Raw genomic sequence first — 27,976 nt, forward strand, 5'->3', positions numbered from 1 at the left:
CCACTAGCTTGTTCTTTTCAGATCGGCCATGACGTTTCCAATCATTCTTTCTGTTTTTTCCAAGTGCTTCCATACTCCCCGAAATAAAAACGCCTGGAAAAAAAAAAGAGGAAAGATCCTGACAAAAATATAGTTGAGATACCAAAGAGAACGTTGCTTTCCCAAGCAGCATGAATGTAGAAGGGAATACCATGACCTTTTACAATGTTTGCTATTTTGTGAAATTCAAGACGGGTTACCTTGGCTTTCGAAAAGAAGTTAAGAAAAATATTTTGTACAATGTCAGGTAAGTTTTAACTGAAGAGGGGGCTTAATGGGCAGCAGTGGATTAAACTTGTTTGGACTTGGAAACTAAGCAGGGTTAAGCCTGGTTAGTACTTAGATGGGAGATCACTGGGAAATCTCAAAATGGTGGCTGTTTTATAGGGGTGGAGCTTCCATCACACCATTGTGGCTGCCATCGTGACGTTTTAGTAGTTGAAAAACATCCCAGAAGTAGACAATGGCAAGCCACTTCTGTAACACAGCCAAAAAAAATTCATGAACATATCCATATAGCCCCCCCAAAATCAGGTTTGATTTGGGTTTATTTTTTCCTTTGAAAACATACTATTTGAGTCAGGCCTTTTAATGTTGTTACTGAAGTTTTGGAAAGTTTGTTTATTATTTGTCCAACCTTTTTAATAGAAAGGACAGCTACGTCACCCACACAAAAGAGCTGTTGATTTCTTGCCATATAACTCACTTTTAATCAAAGTTGAAACTATAGAATTCAAATGAAGGTTAAAAAGAAGACGAGCCAAAATGCAGCCCTGGTTTACTCCTTTCTGGATGTGAATTTTGACAGATGACAATCATTGCCAAATACAAATTGGTTGGATATATTTTCATACAGCTTTTTAAGTAGGAATAATATTCTCTGGTCTATGGGAGAGTGTCAGTTTGCACCATAGTCTATCCCTAGGTATAGAGTCAAATGCTGATTTTAGATTACTAAAAGTGACTCAGAAAGTACCTCTGAATTGGAGGATGGGGAGACATATTTTTTAAATTAAGATCTATAAAATAGCAGATGGAGTGTTACTTTCCTCTGTAAATTCTGCTTGTTTGTCTGCCAGCATTTTTCATGCTGCAGATAAATCTTACTGTATTTCTCTGTCATTGTTTATTTATTTAATTTTTATCCCACCTTTATTATTTTTATAAATAACCCAAGGCAGTGAACATACTTAATACCCTTTCCTCCTCCTATTTTCCCCACAACAACCCTGTGAGGTGAGTTGGGCTGAGAGACACTGGCCCAAGGTCACCCTGCTGGTTTTCATGCCTAAGGCAGGACTAGAACTCACAACCTCCTGGTTTCTAGCCCAGCACCTTAACCACTAGACCAAACTGGCTCCTTATGTTTACCCAGTGCCAGATCCTAGGGTAATTACCTTCCAAGGAACAGTGTGATCAGGTTGCAGTATATTTTGCATTTTGAAATCACTGCACACTGGGTTGAACTCCACATTTTTAAAAGGATCACAGCTGGAAGCATCCAGCAGGGCTCTGCAGGGCTTTAGAGATGATCCCCAAAAGGTGCTTCAGAGCACACTCCTGCATGAATGTAGCCCCTCTGTGATTCTTTAAAGCACCCATGTCTTTTTTCAGGATCATGCAGTTACCGTTCATGGAAGGCAGCTACGTGATCCCAGGAAAAGACAGAACTGCTTCTTAAAAAGTTGCAGACAATTGCTACATTTGTGCTCTTGCATGGTCTGAAGAACTTTTTCCACATTATTTCTGAAGCACTGCACAGTCCTAGCAACTAGGGTACCATCTAATCCTACTGTTATTAAGTTTTGCATGTGGGCAAGGCCGTTCAATGTGTCTCTAGGATGCTTGCCCAACTGCTTAAAAACCTTCAAGAGAAGGGTTGATTTCAGAATTAATACATGCTTTTTTGAGACTCAAAACATTCATGATTAGGCCTCTCCTGAAAAAAGTCAAGCCTAAATATACTGATCTATTACTGATCTATTTTATGATTTAGTTCAGTTCTATTTGTATTAACCATACTGTGACTTTTTTTTCTTTGCATATCTTGTAAACTGCTGAGATTTGTGAGATTGTGGTGGGATATACATTCAATAAATAAAGTATTGTCTTGCATCTAATGTTCAATTTTTGGGCAAATTTCTAAAACTGGTGGTAGCCTCTCAATCTAGCAGGAGGTTGATTGTTTGGATTCATCCCAATCCAGGTTCAGGTGGCTTTTGTGACCAAAATACCCTTGGTTCCTCCGATTGCTGGCTTAGGCCAAGGAATTCGTAGAAGGAGTATATACTCACAGTAGCTCCATTAGTCCTCCTAAATCTCTCAGTATCTTTCAGTTCCACAGCAATCTCATGGCACTTTTTTGGTTCATCTGGCTGGGCTGGGTTTCAAGGACACTTATTTGTGGTTGTTCTTTTTCACCTGATGATCTGCTACTAGTGCTGCAGAGCATGGCCTTCACCGGTGAGAGACTGTGCAACCTGGTTTTGTGTCACGACAGTGAGGCGCTCCATGAAGCAATGAAAAATCCTCTTTGTCATTTCTGATACATGCAAAATCTTCAACAGGTTTGAGTGAAAAATCCCCTTGAAGTTGCTTCAGCAAGCAACATGGCCCCTTGTAGTAAAGTGAAGTACCCAAGTTACTTCATTTCTCCTCCCTGAAGCTTCCAACACCTTGTGCTCTGTGACTTGCAATGACAGGTGCTGTGCATGTACAGAAGTATCTTCTGATACTTCTTGTCAGCTTCACTTTCCTCTTAGAAATGAGGGGAGGGGCTGTATTATACTGTAAAAAGCTTCAGTGGGTTGCTTTGCTTAAGCCTGTGAAGGCTGTGAAGCAGTGCACAATTCCATCTTTACTGCAAACCCAAACTGCTGATAAGGCTTTTAACATCTACATGAAACTACTAAGTGTCTATGTACTAACTATCAAATAGTTGCCTGAACATTAGGGCTCAGTGTCCTCTCCATACAAGTATGATGTGCAATTGTGCCTTTGATTATCTTCAGTGAATCTTAGTGATCCTGAAGAACCACTGAATAGGTACTTAGAAGCAGCTTTGCAATTGATGAAGGCAACCAACTCAAGCTATGAGAAATTAGTAGATAATAATTGCATAATTTCATCTGCCTGGTATCTATAATATCTCCTAAAAGATGAAAAAGCAAAATGTGTAGCGAGTAAAATATATATATACAGTAAACATCTCATGAGTAACAAATTGATTTTATTTTACAGTGGTATGATGAAACCTGGTCTTAATGCAATTTTAGGACCCACTGGCTCTGGCAAATCTTCGTAAGTGTTAAAATAATGAAACAAAGACCTATCTTATGATCCAATTACATGTAGATTTCAGTTTAGTACGTTCACAGTCAATGACTGAGTTCCCACAATGACTGAGGACATATTTATTAATGAGGAGGAAATGGCACATTTCTAAAAGAGTTTCAATCCAAGCTAGAAATTTACAAGACCTTTGAACAACTGAATTCTTGAACAGTTAAAGCAATAGCATTTTTCCCAGGCTTATGTAGCTGTTTTGAAAGTTCCTGTCTCTCTGTGTGTGCATGCACAGTGAAATGCTTCTTTCAAAGGATTTGCACAGCTGTTAATTGGTGTGTTCTTGAGATGTATGTCTCAGTAATTTTAATGGAGATGGGTTTTATTTTTCTTTTAGGCTATTGGATATTTTAGCTACAAGGAAAGATCCCGAAGGGCTGTCTGGTGATATTTTGTTAGATGGCATGATCCTGCCATCACATTTTAAATGTATGTCTGGATATGTAGTACAGGTAAGCTTTTTGTTATTATGTATAATCCACATATTCTATTTCCCAGCAGGGTGTAGTACAGAACCCTTTTCATTTCTGAATCACTGCTGTTTATTTATTGAACTGGCCAAATAGAATGGTTGCTTCAGGAATATATTCCGATATCCACTATGCTTATATTGCATAATCTAATGTAAAAGATTGTAGGTTTTTTTTTAAAGACCTGTTGAGCATCTAAACAGGAAGAGGAGTTAAATCTAAAGGAACGTTCTGGGGTTGTAAGACTTGAATTGAATACACCAAGAGGAGGGATGGAAGTCATGTAAAACCCCATACATGGGGGCATGTCATAATATCTGTATCTCTGCTTTGAGAGCTTTTTTAAAGGAAGGTAGACTGTACTGTTCTGAGAATGTCCTGTACACTCTGAGTGCCCAATAATGAGTGTACAATAGCAGTATAAGCAAGTATAATGTTCAAATGAAAATGTCCAGTTGTTTTTTTAATCTTTAAGGATGACATAGTGATGGGGACCTTGACAATCAGAGAAAATTTAATGTTTTCAGCAGCCCTTCGTCTACCTTTATCTATGAGCAAATATGAAAAGAAGCAGAGAGTTGAGCAGGTTCTCAAGGAATTGGATTTGGCTAAAGTTGCAGATTCTAAGGTATCTATATATGTATCAGCACAGTTTTCAATAGTATGAGAAACCAACATTTAGTGTTGTAAATACTTATGCTTACAAATAACAGCACAAAACCACCATCTACAAAGGGTGGTTTTATTTCTGGAATCCACAAAAATATGTCTGGGGCTGTGTGTAAGCTGCAGCTTGCCCATCTAATCCTGAAATGAAAGAAATTTTAGTCCATTAGTATTGCTCTGTTTTGCAGGAACAATGATGCCTGAGTGTTTTAGGAACTGCAGTTGGGGCTGTGCTGATCTGTAGAAAGGGTCCAGTCTGCAGTGCCTGTATTACTCTTAGCTTAACAGAAGGAAGCTGAAGGGCCTGCAAAAAGGGGGAAATTGTGGATCATCTCATCCACATTGCTTCCCTTCTTGGATCCACATGGAGATAGCACAGACTGTGTTTGGTGGTAAAACCAGATTTAACTAGTTGAAACCAAATAGATGGGTTAAGTGAGAATGCAATAGGGCATGAGATTATGGGATTGGGATAGAATGCAAATAAACCCTTTGTCAGAGAGATCTTTGGTGATTGAGGATGCAGGGAGGGAAAAGAATATGAAGGAAAATGAGGGAGAGCAAGAGATTGAGTGCAAGCATAGCAGCAGAAATGGGGTTGCAGAGAGACAGGCCTGCTGATCTGTGCTGGAGAGAAGGGGGGGAGGGAGGGAGGGAAAGGAAGAGAGAGAGAGAGAAGAAAGGCAGGAAATGACCACCTGGCTGGAAAATAGGTGGTAGGTGAGCACCTGGGGGAAGAGAGAGAAGCATCTTTACCAGTCCCTCTTTTGGTAAAAAGGTATTTTGAGACTAGACACACTCACAGTAGATACCAATTTGTGAATGAAGATTTGCCCAAGGCAGCCATTTTGTGAGTGCATCAATGACATGCATGTTTTCAAAGTTCCACATGTACCCACTGGTCCAAAAAGGTTGCCTATCTTTGTGCGAAGGCTTAGGCTGCAGGGTTCTTATGGATCTTTCTGGCAACAAAGGGTCAAGTGAGCTCCATATCCATGGGCCCTGGCACAAGGTTACTTGAGATGACCATCTGAGACCCCTTAATGTATGCCACCCATCCAGAGACGGGTGGAAAGATGCTTCTCTCTCTTCCCCCAGATGCTCACCTACCACCTGTTTTCCAGCCAGGTAGTCATTCCCTGCGTTTCTTCTCCCTGGAAGAATGGCATACATTAAGGGGTCTCAGATGGTCATATTCTTTCAGTGACATCCCAGTTGATAAGCTCAGTCGTTAGCAGGAGAGGGCATGATTAAAGTATTTTACGCTAACTGAAGTATTTTTTCCCCCATACTTCTAATGAAATGTTACAGCTCCAAGAAGTTTATTTTGTCATTTCCTTTGCTTCACTAGGTTGGCACCTATTTTACTCGTGGAGTTTCTGGGGGGGAGAGGAAAAGGACCAGCATTGGATTAGAACTCCTTACTAACCCCAGAGTGTTGTTCTTAGATGAACCAACAACGGGATTGGATGCTAGCACAGCCAATGCTGTCCTGCTGCTCTTAAAAAGGTAATCTGTGCTATTGGGGGGTGCAGAACTGTCTTTTGGAAGATGTACTCCCTGTATAGTTTATTTACATAATGGAGTTCTTACTGTTCTGAAAAACCCTGGGGTTTTTTTTGGATTCTCCTTTATAATCTTAGCATGTCTATTTTTGCACAATAAGCACAGCTACTTTTCAGTTCTTGCCATAGGATCTGGATAACTTCTTTCCAAGTATCACTTCTATTTATGGGGGTTATTGCCTTTTTTCCCTCTCCAGGCACTCAAAGTATGTTGTTTTATACCTGATGAAATGCAGCCTTTCTTAGATAAAGTAATCATTTTAATTATCTGTTAGGATACGGTCACTTAATTTTCTTGGGTGTTTTTGCTGTGAATACTCTCATGGCTTAGTTTTCCACTTTTGTCTTTTCTTCAGTTTTGGCAGGTAGTTCACACACGTGTTGATTGCTGATCTATTTAATTCTGTTCAGAAAGGGAGGAAATAGGAATGCAGGTCTTCTCTTCTGTCTGTTTCCTTCTGAAGCTCTTCACACTGGGATCATACAGGGTAATTGGCAGTCCTAAAAAATAAAGTTGAAACAATAGTGGCAGCATAGAATGACTAAAATGAAGTATGGGTGTTAAAAGTCTCAAAGGGGGAAAAAAAACACCCAGTGCTCTAAAAATATTGTCAAAATGAGGTAATACTCTTCCAAAATCTACCCTCTTCCCCAGAACAGAGGGATATTTTTCTTTTTACCTCATTCTCAGGGTGGTTTAGAATTATTATGGGAGAGCTTTGGAACTTATTGTTACGGAAAAGGGTGTTATTTCCTTTCTCCTATTATATATTTCTCTGTCACCCTGCAGTCTTCCTGGCAACTTTGCTTCCTTGCCTGAAAAGCCCCAGTTGGAGGAATTCGTCCTTGATGGGATTTATTTGAAGCTGGGAAGTTCCAGAAACAGAAATTATAACACCCCTGCTCACTCTAAACCCCATCTTATGCCTGCAACTTATCCATGAGAAAGTTACCTAAACATTCTTTACCTCTGGATGGAAAAAATTCAAGGCAATTAATTTTCTCTCCAATGGAATGAGAATAACTCAATTATTAACATGAGTTCAAGAGCTTGAAGTTCCCAGGGAGAAGTAATGGATCTTGGTCTCAGTCCTTTTATATATATATAATATATATAATATTATATCTATATCTATATCTATCTATCTATATATATATGTATATGTATATGTATATGTATATAAAAGAAAGATTAAAAACTAACAGAAACTAATATAGAAGAAAGAGAAGAAAGAAAAAAAAAGAAAAAAAAAGACAAAGCCAAAAGTGCAGAAAAAAGGAAAGAAAGAAAATATAAAGAAGTAGCTTCCAATTTTCTTTACAGCCATTATAAGTATAAATTTACCCTGTGGTTATAACATGACTCTCATTTTTTCTATAATCTATTTTTTTCTAATCATCAAAACCATAACTCATAAATTCATCTTTTTCTGTTTCACGCAAAAAGTCCATAAGGGGTTTCCAGTCAGCAGTAAACTTAGATAATGTCTTTTCTCTGATCGAAGAAGTCAATTTGGCCATCATCTCAGCAAGTTCCATCATCGACCCTGGTCTCAATCCTGGCCAAGTCCTTGGTGGCACATTCTTGGTACTCATGTCATTTCTAGTGGCCATGAGAGTCTTCTTCATTATATGTCATTATTTCATATGTCTTTTGAGAAAGAACTGGGCTAAAGCTGGGTGGTTTTAGGTGGGGAGGGCTAGGGCCACAGGACCATCAGGAAGAAAAGTTTCTGACTGTTAAAGCATCGTTCAAGATTCTGACCCATTTTCTCATTTCAAGTTGTATGTATTGTACTTCGATGCAGAGCATTGAAAGCGAAGAGTTCTTACAGGAGGTAATGGTCTTCCCTGTGTTGCACCCAGGATGTCACTGCAAGGAAGGACAATCATTTTTTCAATCCATCAGCCCCGGTACTCTATTTTCAAGTTGTTTGACAGCCTGACGTTACTTGCTGCTGGAAAGCTTTTATATCAAGGGCCAGCTGACAATGCTCTTACCTATTTCAGAAATCTTGGTGAGTTTTCATGCGGGGTGTGCTCATCCTTATCAAATTTGATTAGCACGCCGCCTTCCTATTCAGGGAACTAACAATACAAATAAAAATGAAAAAGGTATCGTTTCAATAAAGACAGTTACTGCACTAAATCCACTTGAAAAGGCCTGGCTGAAAAGGAAGAACTTAAACTTTCCTAAAAACAGAGAAAGTGGGGGCTGAATACAAGGCAGTGGATTCCGTCACTTGGGAGCTGCTGCAGGTAGAAATTATGGATGTGCCTGTGAATATTCTGGACAGCAGGAATATGACTTGAGCAATGATTAGTGAAGTGGGTTGTATAAGCATCACAGAAAGGAGAGTTGTTGAAGAAAATACATTGTAGAGATAAGCAAAGCCTAGCACCTAGTTAGCTACAGGTAGTCCTTGCTTAACAACCACAACTGAGACCATAATTTTGGTTGCTAAGTGAAGTGGTCATTAAGCAAATCTGACCCAGTTTTACGACCTTTTTGTGGCAGTCATTAAGTGAATCACTGTGGTTGTTAAGCGAACCATGTGATCGTTAAGCAAATCACACGGTTCCCCATTGATTTTACTTGCCAGAAGCTGGCCAGGAAGGTTGAAAATGGTGATCATGTGACCATGGGATGCTGTAATGGTCATAAATGCTAACCGGTTGCCAAGCGCCAAATCTTGATCACTTGACTGTGGGGACACTGGTGGTTGTAAGTGTGAGTGCCAGTTGTAAGTAGGTTTTTTCAGCACCATCAAGTCTGAACCATCACTAAATGAATGGTCATTAAGTGAGGACTACCTCATCCAATCTGGAGGAAAGTCCAAGAAAATGTAGCTGTGCCTCCCTTCTGTAACAGCATTCCCCTGAAGTCTTCACAGCCCTGGTCCTGTTATGCTTTTGTGAAGCCTTGAAGATCTGGCTTTTTCAGTAGACCTGGGGTGGTGGGTATGTGTGTGTGGAGAATGGGGGAGGTTGGCTTAATGTAGCTCCTTGATATTCTATATTGCTTTTGTAACAGGTTGTGTTGTTCCCCACAGAGTAGATATTTGGCAATGTTATTGTCACTTTTATTTTTTTATAACGTTTTGATTGCTGGTTTTAATCCTAATCATTCTACTTTGTAAACAGCCTAGAGTTGCAATAGAAATTGAGATGGCTCATACATATGATGAAATAAATTGCAATAAAGTATAAAATAAAAGGTGGTCCATGTGTTAGTGCACATTTATAATTTTTTCCCCCATTCAAGTTCATGGACCCCTTGAAATCTGGTTAAGAACCCCTGCCAGTAGGCTGAGTGGCAAACCAGTAGGACCAGTAGGCTGAGTGGCAAAGAGGGAACACAAAATAAGTCCTTAACTCCTCTGCCTCCTTGTGGTCAGTGGGACTAAATCACACTTCCCACAAGAGGAATGTCTTACCTGCCCGAAAAAGGACTTCAGAAAGCAAGGGCAACTTTCAAAGGGCCTCCACTGTGAACTCAGTGTTGAACAGGTTCATATGGAATAGAACAGCTTTTCTCAACCTTTTGACCCTGGAGGAACCCTTGAAATATTTTTCAGGCCTTGGGGAAGCCCTGCACATTCAGGCTCAGATATAGGCCAGAGGTTACAAAATTATTATATTCGTTTCAGTGTAAGCCTCAATATATGCATTCACGGTGTTCTTAAACTAAAAAAGAATGAAACATACCTCTTTAATGTGGAGTTGCCCAAATTTGAAATAATTTTTAAAATAAATGTGATCTCCCAGGGAACCCCTAGTGACCTCTCGCAGAACCCTAGGGTGCCACAGAACCCTGGGTGAGAAACCCTGGAATAGAAAAACTACTGGGCCCTAGAAAAGAATTGGCAGCTGGCATGGCCTTTTAGCATGGGTTTCATATGTTCCAGATACTGGGCACCAGTTAGCAATTTGGCTGCTGCTTTTTGTCAGCACGCTTTCTGGACCACCCTCATAAAGCATGTTGAAGTAGCCAAATTGGGTGTAACTAAAAAAACCTACCCCAAACCATAATTGTTTTATGAGCTTTCATTAAGACTGCTGTGGTAACAAAGAATTAAAAAAAAATCCTTGCAGGTTTTGTGTGCGAACCATACAACAACCCTGCTGACTTCTTTCTGGATATCATCAATGGGGATTCATCGGCAGTTGCAATGAGTAAAATGACAGTTCACAATTCAGGTATAAATGACCAATCTTTTCGGGTATCTTGCTGAAGAAACCGAGCTTATGTGCGTTGGCCCTGGACCACACACATGTGGGTGGTTGTTTCAGAAAAAGGCATTGTCTCATTGTCTCTCAGGTGGGGGTGGGAGATTCCGCTCCAAGGCGCCTTCTCTCTTTCCGTTCTTGAGCTCCAGTATAAGAAGAAAAGTGTGTGGGCAGAACAGCCAAAATAACTCAAGTGAGGTGATAAAAGCCAAGGAAGGGATCAGGATAGTCTCCTGGATGTGCTAGGGTTTTTAAGATAAAATGTACTTATAAAATTCATTTGTAAGGATACATGCCCTCATTCATTCATTCATTCATTCATTTCTGGTTATCACCCAATTCTTGTTTAAATTATTTCCCATTCCCTTCTATCATTTATTTCAGTGTTTTTCAAAATCGGTGACTTTAAGGTGTGTGGGCTTAATGCTGGCTGGGGAATTCTAGGAGTTAAGTCCATATGTCTTAAAGTTGCCGAGTTTGAAAAACACTGATTTCTTTCAGTGAAAAATTAAATGCGCACACACACACATGAATTCCCTTCTTACCCCTATGGGTGGTGTGTGTCTTCCTCAACCTCAGGTCCTCTACCAGAGGCCTGGGAGTTTGAGAGTTCTGTGCAGTATCTGAGCTATTCTAGGACTGCATTCATGGACAGAGAGCTCCGATGTTGTTCCTGGGATCTGTTTGAGCCACTCTCCCAGCTTGGGAGTCATGGCCCTGAGTGCTCCCACCACCACTGGGACCACTTTGGCCTTCACTTTCCACATCCTCTCTAGTTCCTCCTTCAGGCCCTGTACTTCTCCAGCTTCTCATCCTCCTTTCTCCTGATGTTGCTGTCACTTGGCACCAGTACATCTATCACCACTGCTGTCTTCTGGTCCTTGTCTACTACCATGATGTCTGGTTGATTGTATGTGCGTGTATGTGCATGTGCATGTGTGCACACACACACTTGTAATTCCAGTCTGAGTAGAGACTGACTTGGACACCGAAGAAAAGGGGTCTGAGAAGCCCTCAAAACAATATGCAGGGCATGTCTTGAACCAGCATCAGCCATACTTTTGCTGCCTTCCCTCATAGGCTGTTTATAAGGTTTTCTTTTCCCAAAAGGGCTATTTGAAGCACAATGAAAAACTGCAAAATCACATTAATCTGAAATCATGATGGAGCTCACCAGCCGCTCACCAGCTGAAAAGCTGATGTTTGCAAAGTGCAGATATGACCTAGAACACAAGCTGTGAATCAACTGTACTGTGTGTCTGTTATTTTATTTGAATGCATTAATTTGGCTTTTCATTGTCACTCAAAACAGTTATTGAGGCAACAGAGAGAGAACAGGAGACCATTGCTGTAACGTTAGCAGTACAATTTTCCAAATGCAATTACTACAAAAAAATGATAGAGGAGCTTGGGGCACTGTCTGTGGAGCAGAAAAAACAGGGAGCGATGTTTAAAGGAATTCCATATTCCACTCCTTTTTTTCATCAACTCAAGTGGCTGTCCAGACGCACATTTAAAAATTTGATAGGCAATCCACAAAATTCCACAGCCCAGGTAATCATAACAAACCATTCTTCTTCTTTTTTTTTTAGAAAACATTAAACATGATAAAGTCAGTTCCGCCAATTCTGTTGGCAGAGAAATTGAATTTAACAGCAGAGGCTTAAGAGAATACTAACTGTGTTTGATATATCATGAAATGAACTGCATGTATCATTTATGTCCTTTTTGAAATAGCTAATTTGTGGCAGATCTAGAATTGCTGCATTTAAGCCTACTTGGATACATAAATGCTGTGGAGTCCTTGGTGCTCTCTGAGCTTAGTTGTTTGCTTGCAGACATTTCATTACCCGACTAGGTAACGTTGTCAGTGCCATACGTATATAAATGCCAAAGAAGGTTGGGAATGAAGTTGCAAAACAAAATCAAACCATGGCTTCCTTCCCTAGTCATTTGCTGTCTAATGAAACTGCCATCCAGCATTAGTGTATCATCTTAAGCTCAGCTAAATGAGCCTGCTTGCCAGAAAGGCCAGCAGCTCTGCTTAATGATATGTTGGATAGTCTGTGTGATAAATCCTCTGACCAGTCGTTGACAGTCCACAACTGTTTCCCAAATGTACTGGAGGGAAGCTTTAATGGTTGTAACAGGTGTCCACAGGCATGGATCCAAAAAGTCAGATGGTGGCTGTGACTGAGTTCAGAACAACACCATCCCACACACACCAAAAAGGAGCAGGGCTTTGATAGCATGCCTGTGGCTGCCACCTTGATTTTTTTGACAGCTCCTGGGTTGTAACTAGTTTCAAACTGAAGTATCTTTTGTGGCTTTGATGCAACCTTAAAAGTTTGAGGACAAGACTAGATAAATCCAGGCTAAGAGATCATTTAACTGATTCTTTGTTGTTCAGTGGTTGGTTATGATTCACCATCCTCATCCTCTTCATCCTCATCATCCACTTACTAGTTGTACATGTAATCTGTTCTCTAATAGCTCACGATAGCCTACAAAGAGCTGTGTAATACTTCAGATTTGATTCCAGAAAGGTGGTTTGGAATTTGTGGAGCATATGCCTACAACTCTTTAAAGACGTTGGGTCTCTTTTGGACCATGCAAAGATAATGGCTCAGTTAAAGAGTTGCAGAGCAGTGCTACATCCAGCTCCAAAGTACTATTTTGGAATTAAATATATAGCACTGTATAGCACTAATGCATAATGCTCCTTCCAGTTTTCTCATACCATAGCTCTATGAAAAAGTGTTGGCTCAGATGTAATAACTGTTCCATATACAGCATACCCATTAATCTTCTATAGCTGACTCTGGACTTCAGCTTGGATTTCTTTAGTCCTAGTCTAACACCCTAACACTGAGAGCCAGTTTGGTCTAGTGGTCAAGGCAACGAGCTAGAAACTAGGAGTCTGTGAGTTCTAGTCCCGCCTTAGGCATGAAAGCCGGCTGGGTGACCTTGGGCCAGTCGCTTTCTCTCAGCCCAACTCGGTGCAATGTAGACTAGCCTCCTCGTGGTGCACCTTGGGCAATGTGACTTGTCATGGCTAAATAGTCTACACATCTGGCTGCTGGACCTCACAAGGATTTCCCAGCAAGAAAAATCAGCATGAACACCGAATTGCTATGCCATATGATTAAAAACAAAAAACAAAAAACCCTAACACTGAACAGGCCAATGTGGGTCTTTAAACATACGTTTAAATTAAAAATGGGACATGGGTCTTGAAAGACAGAAAAACTTTGGGGCTCAAAGGATGTCTTTCAGGACTTCTGTCTGAAAGTCTTTGGATGTTTTCCTTTATGTAACATCTCTGCCTCTCTTAGTGTGATCTTTGGTTCCAGCTAATGTTAAAATTGTCCAGTGGTTTAAAAAAGTACATAGTGATTGTTAAATTTCCTGTGCAGAGAGGCCATGAAGTTAAAAGTCTTGTTATCTGTATGCTGGTATTATGTGGATCTTATTAATTACTTTGTAAAAGTTTGACCTTGTGACAGGAATTATGATTTTAGGAGCTTATAATATTTCTGCAGCTAAGAGCCCTGACTTTTTTCTCACAATCATTTCTATCTCCCTAACCTCATTATAGATGGATTTTGAAGGCATTCTTCAAAAAGCCCTTACATTTCATGGAATTAATCCCTTTTGTTAATCCTCTTAAATGGGGCTAGCTATGATCCTTGTTTCCCATTCCAATTGTTTAATAGCAGAATGAGTCCTGGCATTTGGATCTTTCAGCAGATCTCTTGAGCCCCAGTACCACATTTAAGAACTTCTTGTCATGTTGATTGAGGCAATCCTTCCTGTTTAACACTTCAGAGCAGCCTGTTACCATCACCTTCACTAACATTTTAATAGTGTGTGCTAATTCTTCAGAAAACCTAATACATTAGAAGTCTGTCAGTTTGATTATGATAATTGGTGCCACAATCCTGTGCATATTTATGTAAGAGTAATCCCCTTTAACCAAATGCTAATTCTGAGTAGACATTAGAATTACTTGGTTAGCACAAACATGCAGTTTCATCCTTTATTTTTAATGCCATCCACCCCAAACTGTTGCTGTACAGTGATGTTGGATGTCCAAAATAGAGTTCCCAGCCAAGAATTCTCAGCTAATGTCCATACTGACTAGAAATCATGGAAGCTAAAGGCTCCAGATCAGATGATTTGTTGGTCAAAAAAAAAAAAAAATCCCACTTAGTATGTTTTCAAAACTCGGATACTTAGCACTGTAGTGATTGGATTTACACATAAGCCAAAATATGGTTTGGCTGTGGATTGTGGAAGAGTTTGTTATATGAATCCAACCAACTGTATTTTATTCAATAGACTATGGCTAAAAGAAACCATTGCTTAGCACAGTGTAGGATACCTACCTCCCCAACCAAGATTACCAGATCTGTGCTACAAAAAGTGGGAGTTTTCTATAATTTTTTGATTCCATTCAGTGGTTGACCCGATTTTTGCAGCTTGGACCTGGTTGCCCTATTGTTATCACCCTCCCAGTTGTAAAAGCAGGGGGCTTTCTATCCCTATTCTTCCTATTCTTCCCCTGGCCATTAGAATGGAGTATTTGTCCCAGCATTTGACTTTATAGTTACAGGGTACAGGTATATTTTTCATAAGAACATTAATTTGTGAAAAGATTTCTTCCCTGCCTCATTCTCACATTGGTAATTTGAAATACCCTTTCTTCCTAGATAGCTATTACCACTGTTCTGGGAATAATTACTGGAGCTGTTTTTGCTGGAGTTAAAAACGATGCCACTGGCATTCAGAATAGGTTAGTGAATGTAAGAAACAAACTTCTAAACCAAATGTGGTTTTTTCCATTAATGTTTTAACGTTTTGGATTGGCAAGTGGTAGAACAACTGAGTTAAAAAATAATGTTAGTATCACAATCTCCAACATTCTGTTATTTGTACATTGCTTTGCCTGTAGAATGGGAAAGGATAATTTCCCAGGAAATTGGATAAATCACTTAGCATCATTCTAATTACTTGAGGTTGTTGTGTCTGTGTTTTTTTTTCTTTTTAGAAAAAAATGGGCAATTTCCATTGGGAGGTCCCGGGGTGGGGGTGGGGGGCAGTCAACAGCATCAAAATAGCAGCCATGACTGGGCAATAGAAACCCTGCTCTTTTTGACATGCCACATATAGTATATTGCATGCTCATAACAAGGGGCAGAGCTTCAATCACCCAAGTTGTGCCTTCTATTTTGATGCCCAGGATGCTTCTGGTTTCCATTTTAGTTAAAAGTTCATCTATTTCTGGTTAGCAAAAGTCACTCAGTTCAGAGCATCTCTATCTCCCCACCATCTGAAGTTCAGCAGGAGAGAGAGGACTTCCTGGTTGCTGTGTTGTATCATGCAGTGACTGGCCACTCTCTCTGAGTTCCAGATGAACACTAGACAGAAGCAAAGTATTAAGCTTTCTATATTTTTTTGCTACTATCTAGCGGTCATCCTCAATATTACAGCTTATATACATATAGATCCCATGTAAAATTCTGCGAATCAAGCATGGTGATAAAACCCTCATTTGGAAGCACTCTTGATTTCTTTATATTGTGATTCCATCATGTTCTGTTTCATTGGCGCTTCACATTTGTGTGCCTTGTTTTCCCCCCCTCTAATTTGAAAATTCTTGGGTTTTCTTGTAGAATTGGCGCTTTGTTCTTCTTGGCAACTAATCAGGTTTTGAACAGTATTACAACAGTTGAACTTTTTATCACGGAAAAAAGGATATTTATGTAGGTAAATCTGCATATAATGGAAAATCAAGTTTCTTGTTATAGTTAATAATTGTATTTGTTTACTCTTTGGTTAATCATTTGTTGGTTTCATTCATAGTGCCCATGCAGTATTTTTGGCCTGTCATTTGCACCAAACGGTAGTCAAAGTCCCTCTGTTTTTTTGTACCCAGTGGGAAAGCTGTTCCTACTCTCTCAAGACAGCATGCTCTCATCTCATTTGGGCACCAGTATTAAGTCAGGTTTTAGGGACAAAAGTAAGTTTAAAAGCATCAGTTTAAACCTTAATGAAGGTGTGAAGAATAAGCTTAACAAACCTCCCAGGGAATTCTTGCTTAACACTGAATGTTCACGAACTCATTGGCAATCATTTGCCAGTAAAATCTTAACTCATGAGGACTGAAAGATTATATTTCAAAGGTCCATTGATTGTTACCTTCACTCCAAAACAATAATGATGAATCTTACCTCAAGTACACGAAAGATGGAATGTCCATCTGTGTCACAGGTGTGGTGGTTTGAGTCTTCAGAGTCTAATTCAAAAAAGTAACTCCACCCAGTGATGGATTTTTTCCACCTCTTTTTTTTGTAGAGTTGACAATAGCACCCATCACCCATTTGGTGGGGTGGGATGAAATAGTGTATGAATGTCTTCATTCTGTCCTTTCAAAGAGTTGATTAGGTATTTGCCTTTAGTATAGTTATGGTTATAAATAAGGCTTCCATTGCTGGATATATTCTTTTTTTATAAGAACTGTATTAAATTTCAAAATACATAGTTAAAATACAAAATAGAAAACATGGAAGAGTGAGAAGATAGGACTAAAGAAAAAAAGAAAAAAATATAGAAGTGAAATAGATAGGAAACAGAAACAAAAGGTGGCTTCCGACTTCTCAAATACAGATACAGGTACAGTTAAAAGTATGATCTCTTACCATTAATTAAACCATATTAACATTATTTCTATCAAAACAAACGATTTAATCACTAAAACCCACAATTAAAGCTTCATTCTTTTTTCCAACACAAGCAAGTAGTTACTGCTGGATATATTCTTTTAAGTTTCAAATTCTTTTCCTTCTCTATTTTTAAAAAATAGATATTGATTGATGTTACCCTCTCATTATCCTCTTTTTTCAGTGTTTTCAATTACTTCAATTTCAGGCCATTTACTATGAAACAGAATAAGAGCTAATCAATGGTCAAATGCATATGTATTGTTTATGCAAGTGTGTGCATACTTAAGGTATCTAGCAGCCCAAAGGGAGCTCTCAGCAATGGTCAGGCAAAAAAAATGTAAAGATTAACCACCTAACCACTTATCAGGGATGTTGTTGCTAAGAATTCCCTGGATTGGTAGGGGGTAGGACTATATTGATTTACTTATTTGCCTACTTACTACAATTTATATGCTGCTGTAATCCAAACAAGACTCCTAAGTGGCCTACAAAATAATAAAAACATTAGAATAAAAACAACAATAAAGGCAAATTGCAAGACAAACAGCAATGCCTTGAGGAACAACTAAGGCACCCAAACCCATAGCGGGACACCCCGCATCACAAATTTACTTCCAAGGCTCTCCGGAACAGCCAGGTTTTAATGGCTTTCCAAAAACGTATAGAATGAGAACCACTCTAATAAGGGGAGGAATCCTGTTTCAGAGAAGAGGGGCTACCATCAAAAAGGCTTCTCCCCATGGATCCTCTTGATGACATGCTAGAAGAGACCTTAGAGAGAGCCCACCTTTCTCAATCTCAATGCGTGGGCAGAAGCCACTGGGAGGAGACAGTCCCATAGATATTCATTCCCTGAGCCACATAGGGCTTTAAAGCTGGCAAACAGCACCTTGCGTTGCACTGTTGAATGGCCTTGAAGTGTCTTCAGCTAGTGATTAATGATTCTTCTCCCTGAAATTCCAAAAGCCATTCTGAGGAGGAAATACTTTTCATAGGGTGGAAAAAAATCAGTCCTATAGTTCCAGGTTTTCCTATGGACACTATTTATACAGGTAGATAGAGATGCTGGATGGATGGATGGATGGATGTTAATAGTATGAAATGTAGCTAAAAAGACTATTTCATACTCAAATGAATATTTAAGATAATTGAAGAGAATCCAATAAATAGGCCCCAGTCTGAAATCTGCTATTTGTAAATGCATTTCTTTGATTATTCAGGTCTTGAGTATGCATGTACTGTTATGTGTATATTATATTTTTCTTGCAGACATGAATATATAAGTGGCTACTACAGAGTGTCTGCATATTTCTTCTCAAAAATAATAGCTGATATGATGCCCATGAGGACTTTGCCAGGCATCATCCTCACCAGCTTGAATTATTTCACAATAGGCAAGTAAACTGAGGACTGCGCCCTTTTTGTGGTATATAGATATAAGACTTATTGTTTGCCTTTTGTTTTGTTACTCAGTTCTCTTTTTAGATGTAAATCAACCTTCCCCAGCCTGGTGCCTCATAGATGTATTAGGATGAAAACTCCCAAAATTCCCCGGTCAGCATGGTCTTTCTCATCCAGAACATCTGGAGGGCACCCCGCAGGGGAAACTTGAAATAAAGCGTATAGTAGTTTAATCCTAAACAAGTAGGTAACTAATTTTCCCACCACATTGTATATATGTGGTGCTACTTACAATGTTTACCTACTCTTTGAAGAATTAGATGTTGTGCTAAAGCATAGTATGTAGTGCTTGAGTGTGTGTGTGTGTGTGTGTGATGACAGATTACAGGATCCAACCTTACCAACATTTTTGACATGCTCCTTCACTAATTTTTTTTAGAAAAGTAATAGAGACATCTGATTACAACTGGGGGGTAAAACCAAAGGCTGAACCTTGCTGATTTTAAAAAGCACCCCCCCCAAATCTTTCCGCTGGCAGGTATAAGAGGATTATAATTCATAGATAGGCTTCATTCACTTTGCTTTCCACATTTGCAAGAATGAAATGAATGGGCAAGCTGTTCAAATGGATGATCTCTGCTGTATGCAAAGAACTGACTGATTGGATGATTTATCCCCTCAGGATAAGCATAAGCAGCAGGCTGAAGTTGGTTCAGAACTTTGCACTGAGACCCAGTTTGGTGTAGTGGTGAAGGCGCTGGCCAGAAACCAGGAGACTGTGAATTCTAGGCCTCCTTTAGGCATGAAAGCTGGCTGGGTGACTTTGGGCCAGTCCCTCTCTCTCAGCCCAAGAGCCAATCAGGCGTGGTAGGAGAGTTCTAGTCCCGCCTTAGGCATGAAAGCCGGCTGGGTGACTTTGGGCCAGTCACTCTCTCTCAGCCCAACCCACCTCACAGGGTTGTTGTTGTAGGGAAAATAGGAGGAGGAAGGAGTGTTAGGTATGTTTGCCACCTTGAGTAATATTATAAAAAGGGTGGGATAAAAATAGAAGAAGGAGAAGAATAAATGGAAGAAACATTAGGATATAGTTTGGCATTTTATCATCCTCTCGAACAGTTAACTCAGTTAACAGTTAACTTGGAACAGTGCTCAAGCATGGCCAAGGAATTCAAAAAGTTAAAAAAACCCTTCCTCCCCCAAAACTAACTGTGATTGTCAAGCAAGTTCAGTAATTTTGGGAGCTACAGAAACTGTCCATTGTAAAAGAAAAATGGAAAGCCATATAAAAGAGTTTATTCTGTTCCTTACAGCTCATGCCATCTGAAGAAAAGGGCATGACTGTACGGAAGCTCTCCTGCAAGGGCCTAGCAATACACAAAAGAAACTGGAGAAATGTCGCACTTGTTCATTCCACTTGCAAAATGCTTTAATATGATAAATGAGGTACAGGGATTGCTAAGCCGTTGACTTTTCTTTTAATCCGTTCAGTTGTGTTCAATTCTCAGAGACGGTCTGGACAAGTCCCTGCAGTTTTCTTGGCAAGCTTTCCGGAACTGGTCTGCCACTTCTTAGTCCTTCCTAGGACTGAGATTCCTGGGTGACTGGCCCAAGGTCACCCAGCTGGCTTTGTGCCTGAGGTGGGACTAGAACTCAGACTCCTGGTTTCCAGCCTGAGGCCTTAACCACTACACCAAACTGGCTCTCAAGCCATTGACTTAAGGGGCAGATAAAAACTTAGGCTATTATATCTGGATTGCAAAAATCCACCCACTTGGGGCATCAGCGGGATGTAGAAAATTCTAACTCCTGCTGTCCTCTTAGGGTTGTCTGAATTTTTTGCAGCCCAGATACGGAAGACTTAATAAAATTATTTTCAACTGACTTGTCAACACAAAATAAAGGTAACAGTCATAGCAAATGAAAGCAACATGGGAGGAAACCCTGATCAAATTTAGTGGCACTTCCTTCTGAGTAGACACGCAGAAGGCTGACTGCATGGCCAAAGTATACAACTCTGCTAAGGTTGATGTTAAGTATGTCTGTACATTTGTATATACACACACACACATCTGTATGTATATATTAATTTCTTGTAGGTTTCAAGCCATCTGTGGAGTCCTTCTTTATCATGATGATTACTATTATATTCATTGCATATGCAGCTAGTTCTCTTGCTCTGGCAATTGCAACGGGACAAAATGTTACATCAGTTGCAAATCTCCTCATAAATATTTGCTTTGTTTTTATGATTGTGAGTGTTTCCTCTGAATATTTACTTGTTGCATGTAGCTAGCCTGTCTTTAAAAAGCTAGGTTTCAATATTTTGTTCATTTACCTAATTGCTGGCAAACTTTGCTGTGTCAAGAAATGGAACCAGAACTCGAACAATGCATTCCAACGCATGTTTGATTTGTCAAGGTGGTGGGTACCAGTGCTGGGGCAACCAGTGGTATAGTGGTATAGTCCAGACAGGAATTTAGAAAAGGAATGCTGACACCCTTTCAGCAGGAGATACGCAGTCGTGATTTCACTGCCAAAGGAGATCTGGTGCAAATTTGTGCAGTGATATCATCATTGGTCCCATTGGTCCCTCTCTGGATACCGCAGAGCAGTGTTTCTCAACCTTGGCAACTTTAAGGGGTGTGGACTTCAACTCCCAGAATTCCCCAGCCAGCAAAGTTGCCAAGGTTGAGAAACGCTGCCCCAGAGGGTCCCTGAGCACAGCAGGCCTGGTGTTCCACAAGTACTTCAAAATAATGCATATTTCTGTTTAAAGAGGGAGCCTGAAAAAAATCACTAAGTTTGGTGACTAGAATTATATCAGTTGCTTCACCTGCTCCAAGAGTGATCCCAGCTAAACTGCTTTGCTTTCTCTAAAAAGGATGACTGACCTTCACATGCTAGAGAAAATGCAGCATCGACACTTGAAGCTCTTTTGGTGAGCTATTCCACACATTGGCTTCTCCCTCATTAGGTTTGGCATTTAGAAAAAGCGATGTATCATCTCTAAGATATATTACTTAGGTACTACATGATGTATTATCATGTATACCTGTATGGCTAGATTGGCACTCATCTGACACACTGGCCATGCTGAAGGGAAATTAGGGAAATGGCAGTCCCAATGCATTTTGAAGGCACCAGTTTGGGAAAGGTGATGTAGAGCAGAGTAGTAAACCTTCAGGGCATACCCCTTGGCTTTACACATATAAACATCCAGTCCCCTGCCCCCCCCCCCCAAAAGCTCCCAAACTGCAGCTCCATCACTCACAGAATGTGTATAGGATAGTATTATCAGGAATGTAAAAAGTTCCTCTGATTGCACTGTTAACGTAGGAGCCGATTGAGAAAGAAAAATTACTGGCAGTCTTGGAGCATTTTAGATGAAACAAGCTAATTATGACCTAAACTAAGTGTTCTTCAAATATGTGGACTTCAGCTCCTAGAACTCTCTAACCAACTGTGTCCTTGTCCAGGTTGGGGAAGACTAGCCCAAGGAAAGCTAGCCCATAAGATATGGACTAAGGTCCATATCCTTAGTCCATAGCCTAAGGAAAGCAGGCTATATCAGATGCATGAGATAGTATCCTGAGTAACTTGCATGGGATATGTATACCTGTAACACAGGATAAGTTCATGAATCTGATTAGCTTAACTGTAGACTAAGTTAACCATAGTCATAAAAGCTTCATTCTTAAAAATATAATAAGACACTTCAGTGCTTTTTCTATTGCAAACTAACAGGGACAAATATGTCCTGACAATCCCTTTTCTGCTATATCCCCATGACATTAGCTTTGTCCCATCTCCTGCCCTTGAGTAAGACAGGCAAAAGCCATTTTCAGCTGTTAGCTCTTCTGTTTAATCATGACACCATCCAAGGGCATCTTCAGGGTATTCAGAATCTCTTAGGCTCTGTCACCCAGTAGTTTGGAGACAAATCAAGGGATCAGGTGTGATTGGGACCAGAGGCAGTAAAGGCAGGGTCAGGGTTGGCGGATTTCATGCTGGGTTGTTTTCTCACAGCTCAGGGATGGGTGACTAGCACTATGACTTGCTGGTGCAGAAAAGCTTTCTTTCAATTTCCTGGCAAGAGGAAGCTTGTGAATTTCCAAAGAAAATATTGAAAATGGCCTAAAAATATGAATCATACGACAATGAATTCCAGGAACTTTGCTTCTTGGTAAATATGAAAGTCACAAATCCACCTGTGTACTGTATACTATATATGTAATGACAATTATTGATGAAGAATAAATCCCGGACATAAATCTGAAATACATTAGGGAACTCTGGACAAAAGGCTCTGTAACAGCCCTCTTCCCCCCACCTTTTTTTTTCTTGCAGGTTTTTTCTGGTGTGCTGGTAAATCTCACAACCATTTCACCTTGGTTATTGTGGCTGGAGTACTTCAGTATCCCTCGCTATGGCCTGAATGTATGTATGTATGTATGTATGTATGTATGTATGTATTTACTACTACTACTACTACTACTACTATTAAACTATTTGTGAAAGAACTCATCACCCAGTATTCTCAAGTTTGTAGAATTGACTGGAGAATGGTCTTCTCTTCCTTGGCACAGCTTCATGTGGCCTCTCAGGGCTAAATTGGACATGAGCCTGTTTAGGAATATATTGCCTTATTCTGTGTTAGGCGGTTAGGGTTGTGTGTGTGTGTTTTCCTACAGTCTTCCCTTGTTGTCAGCCATCTTTCAGCTTTGCTCTGTTTCTTGGAAGGAAACAGCAGAATGTTGCCAACCTGAGAAAGAGTTTAAGATCTGTTTATTTACCCCAGGGATGTGATTGCATTTATAACTGAAAACTGCCCTAAAGAGAACCTACTTGGTTCCGAGGCTATTCACGGTGAGGAATGAAGAGGAACATTCCATATGGTAACATTAGCCCTGGGATATTGCTCTTTAAACATTCCCATTAGTCACTGATACGACGGCCTCCAACATTCCTGGCTATTCCAACCCCAATTTCCCTCCTGCCCTCCACGAGGTACAACCCCCAGGCATTCTTAGTCTTTTTCTTTCAGCCTTTTTCTCACTCCCTTCCTCCCCCCTTCCCTTCCTACCTTGCTAGGCAAATTCTAGTGCTTTTTCTTTCTTTAATTTTTAAAAGATTTTCAATACGTTGCCCTGAGAAGATGCAAGATCTGTGGGAAGCTGAATCAAGGCTGCTGGATTCTGGACCTTTGTCTCATAGTCCAATTGCACTCCACCCCCACCGCCTCCATGCACACACACAGTGCTTTCCAGATATTTTGGACTTCAATTTCAACTTCCATATTTTTTCATGGGCAAAACCAAAAGATGGCATCTGTTTGTGGAAGCATTGTTTTAAACAATGAGAAATGGAATGGGGTAGCTAGGATGGAGATAGTTTCAGATTCTGTAAGATAGAAGGTGGTATGTGTTTGAGTCTGTAGCCTATGTAATATTGATTTGGTACATATTTCCCTTCTATTTCCAATTAATCTATTATTGTCAAGATCCCCAGAAAGCTGAGTTAAGGAATTTCAGTGCTAGTGACAGTTCAAGCAATGCTGTTGCTTGAAGCAAAGCCCCACTTCTAGAAGCAGTGGTTGCAGAAGTCTGAGAGGACCATTCAGGCACCTTTTCTGTTGTACAGTAATTATTGCTTGTCCTCTGCCCTAGGGCCACCATTCCCCACAATCTATCCTTTTGCACAAGAGAGCCTCTTGGGAGAAAACATTGTTAATCTGTCTGCCAAGGAATTCTAGCACACCTGCTATAGAACCTTTCAGGGGATTCTGGGATATGTTCTCCACTGCACATTTTGCCCAGGGCTGGCCTTTAGTATATCACTCTTGTTTCCTGTGAGCCACCTGTGTATTCGAGCAACCTAATCTGTATAGTGAAATGAAGGATTCGTAGTCTGGAGCAAACTACTTCCATGGAAGCTCATTAGCAAATGTGCTTCTTCTGAGCCACATCCAAGAAATTGCAATCTTTTGAAGTTATAACCTGAAAAATCTAATAGTTCCTAATCTGATATTGACATCTAGTGGATTATTTTGAGAACTTCATGTGATACCTCTTAAAAGAAACACTTCTATCCTATATAGTTCTACATAGTGGCAAAAAATAGGAGTCTGGGGTTTTGACATATTACAAATGTTAATTGATAAGACACTTGAAATCTGACGCATGGGTAGGCTGACCATATTTCCTTGAGACAAAAACGGGACATTGGGGTGGCAAAACGGGGCAGGGGTGGGTGACAGGCTGGATCGGCAGGCAGGAACTTCTCCAGTTTTCTTGGGCTGGGAATCTTCGGATTCCTTCATTTGGGAGAGGCAAGGCTGGGCTGGAGAGTCTAGTGAATGTTTGTCCCCAACAAGCTGTTCCTCCTCTGGCTGTGCTTCTACGTTCTTTTCTTCCCGCCGTTTCAAGGCAGGAGCCAATTGGCTTGCCCTTTGATCACCGCCTATCAGCTGATCCTGTTTTTTTCTTTTTAGGTTTCCTGCCGCGTTGAGCTCTGCGGCTTTTTTCCTGCTGTTTCTGCTGAGCTCCCCCTCCTTCCGCTCAAAGTCAGACTGCATTCTGACAGGTTTGCGGGAACTTTCACATTTTTAAGTAAGGTTTTTAAGAAAACGGGACAACATGGACATTTATGTTAAAATGATGGGATGGTCAGGAAATGTTAAAAAAACGGGACTGTCCCATTCAAAACGGGACATATGGTCAGCCTACTCATGGGTAACCTGCATCTGCATAACCAACCTGTCTTCCCCTCCCTCCCCACCTTACCCCAGTTTAAAACCCACATCAGTCTAGCCACTTTATGCATCTGATGAAGTGAGCTGTAGCTCACAAACACTCATGTCTTTCAATAGTCCTACATGGTGCTACTGATTTTGTGATAGGCCAAGAAGCCTCAAAGGATCCCTTCCAACTCTGTAACTTTTGAATTAACAGTGTGACTAGAGCTAAATATGCAAATGGATCCACTGGTTTTGATGCCCCATTGCAGTGCCTCTTTGGAGGTTTAGAAAAAGGCATGGATCACAGTGTCATGATTCACACAGCACACTAAGCCACCTGGCTTTATTTGGTGTGGCTTTGGTTAGGTTAGTTGTCTGAACCGCTGTGGCTTGTAAACCATAGTTTATGGCCTAGTGTGTTATTTATTTATTTATTTTTTATCCCGCCTTTATTTTTTTTATAAGTAACTCAAGGCAGTGAACATACCTAATACTCTATTTTCCCCACAACAGCAACCCTGTGAGGTGAGTTGTGCTGAGAGAGGGTGACTGGCCCAAGGTCACCCAGCCAGCTTTCATGTCTAAGGTGGGACTAGAACTCACAGACTCCTGGTTTCTAGCGCACCACCTTAACCACTAGACCAAACTGGCTATATGTGTACTCAGCATTTCTATTTTCAGTGGGAACTAGAATAGGCATTGATGAGTGAAGATTTCCACTGCTAGAGTAAAGGTAAGTGAAGCATAATAGGAGGTCAATTTATGCTAGTACTGGAGAAAGGATTACCAGGTGCTACCTTTGGGCTGTGCAGGAAATCCTGTGCTACTATAAATTCCCATAGAAACTTGAAGGCAAACCAGAATCTGTTGAAGTGCTAAAGCTGTCAGTCCTTGTCTTATTTTCCACATGTGGTTTCTAAAGCTCCTCCAGAAATTGCTGTCAATTTGTAAATTTGGACTGGATACTACATGGGAGAGCACAATAACCTAATTAGGACATCAACGTATTAGGACATCAATATATCTCTACCTATTAAGAATCAAAAATTCTGATACTGCTTTAACTTTAGCAAAGCACCGTCATTCCTGTCATTTTGTGCCTTTTAGGGTTTTGTACCTTTTAAGTAATTCCATTATTTGTCTATTTTTCAAAGGCTTTGCAAATCAATGAATTCACTGGACTCCGCTTTTGCACTGAACACCCAGCAGGGGTCAACGTAACATGCGTTTCTACTTCCTCATTTACAATGTAAGCATCTCTCACACTGGAAACTTTAGATTGCACCATCTAGCAAACTAAAACAAACAAAAATTCCTGAGCTTGTATAATAGTTATTCATGGCTTTGTTCTTTTTGGGAGGAGGTATGTTTACATTAAAAAAATATTCAGGGCTTACTAGTGAATAAGACATGGAACTGTTGCCAACTTGACTGGGCAAAGCATTTGGAAGGGTGGCTTACAAAACATATTGAGCAAAGCATTGTTCCTTGAAGCATTCAAGTTGCTGCATCCTTGGGGAGGCTGATGCTTTCAGCAGTTGACTCTGAAATTTGTATATGCACTGCACTTCTACTGGGGCTTCCAGCAAAGCAAAGAGCATACATATGAAAAAATACTGTGAAGCATTCTTATCATATTTCAGTGTTGTTCACCAAAAATTAAAATGTTTATTTTGGAAAACCTGAATAAAAGTGCATTTGTTCAGCAAATGCAAAACATTCCCCATTTTGGTATTTTGGGTGGAAGTGTTGTGTTTGCACTTAAATATGTTTGCCTTTTGGTGCATACTGCTGCAAACACACATTTTCCATTGGATACAATTTTGCAACAGTGTTTCCTAACATAATACATTGTGGGACATTCTTTTCATGAATATACTCCTTTTTGTATAGCTTCTCCCTAATATATACTTTAATTGTTGAACTGCATTGTAAAATGCTGAGCATTTGCAGTTTTCTTTTCTTTAAAAACATATTTTTATTGTTAAAATATTGTTCAGGAAAGAAATTGGTCTATATGACTGAGGTTTCTGCAGATCATTCCCTACGGTATAGATCAGAGCTATAGATGCTTCTTCTCATGTTTTTCATATCCTTTGTTATCTCTTTGATTTCATACCACTTCAGGTTTTCCATTATAACTAACTTTTCATTTATGATGCTACAAAATTAGAGAAGGTTACACTGAAATGTGAACATATGAACTAAATGACTTCCCCAGTTACTTTTTTTCAGTTGTAAAGAATAATTGAATATGAATTTACAGCAAAAAAAGGAAAAAAGGTAAATTCAGAGTTGTATTGTTCTAATACAAAATTTTTAACCCATGTTTTTAGATGCACTGGAGAAGAGTATCTGAAAATGCAAGGCATTGGCACAACTTCTTGGGACATGTGGCAGAATCACGTTGCACTTTTATGTATGACATTTATTTTCCTCACAATTGCATACCTGAAATTGAAATTTCTAAAGAAGTATACTTAGTCAAGAGACTACCCCTATTTAACACTGCATTGTACTTTTATAATAAACATGTAATACTTATAAGACATACAGCTCATTAAATACCTTGCTGATTCATCCCTATTCACTTTTAGTAATAATTATGGAATTACAATTGCTGTACAGCTATTTTCTTCCAACGGTGGGCCAGTTTAAGCATACTATTTTGTGTTAAAAATAAAATATAACATTAACCCCCTCAATATTTCATCTGATGTGTCTATTCTGCACAAGCCTGGTGTCTGATCTCTTTCAGTCCAAGAAAAAACGGACATAGGGGGGAACCCCCAGCAACTG

General features: G+C 39.9%; 1 protein-coding gene across 1 annotated transcript; it reads left to right on the top strand.

Annotated features, from left to right (window-relative positions):
- The first annotated feature begins 32 nt into the window (after positions 1–32).
- On the top strand, positions 33–27,835 carry LOC134501791 (broad substrate specificity ATP-binding cassette transporter ABCG2-like). The gene is made up of 15 exons (XM_063309750.1): positions 33–286; positions 3,280–3,339; positions 3,722–3,836; positions 4,330–4,482; positions 5,872–6,029; positions 7,952–8,103; positions 10,181–10,285; positions 11,628–11,869; positions 15,028–15,110; positions 15,991–16,080; positions 18,310–18,434; positions 20,538–20,692; positions 22,789–22,878; positions 26,332–26,426; positions 27,514–27,835. Exons 1-15 carry the CDS (start codon positions 171–173, stop codon positions 27,659–27,661), a joined length of 1,887 nt encoding a protein of 628 aa, XP_063165820.1. The 5' UTR covers positions 33–170; the 3' UTR covers positions 27,662–27,835.
- The last annotated feature ends 141 nt before the right edge of the window (positions 27,836–27,976 follow it).

The sequence above is a fragment of the Candoia aspera genome, chromosome 8, assembly GCF_035149785.1.
Source record: "Candoia aspera isolate rCanAsp1 chromosome 8, rCanAsp1.hap2, whole genome shotgun sequence".
Lineage (NCBI taxonomy): Eukaryota > Metazoa > Chordata > Lepidosauria > Squamata > Boidae > Candoia > Candoia aspera.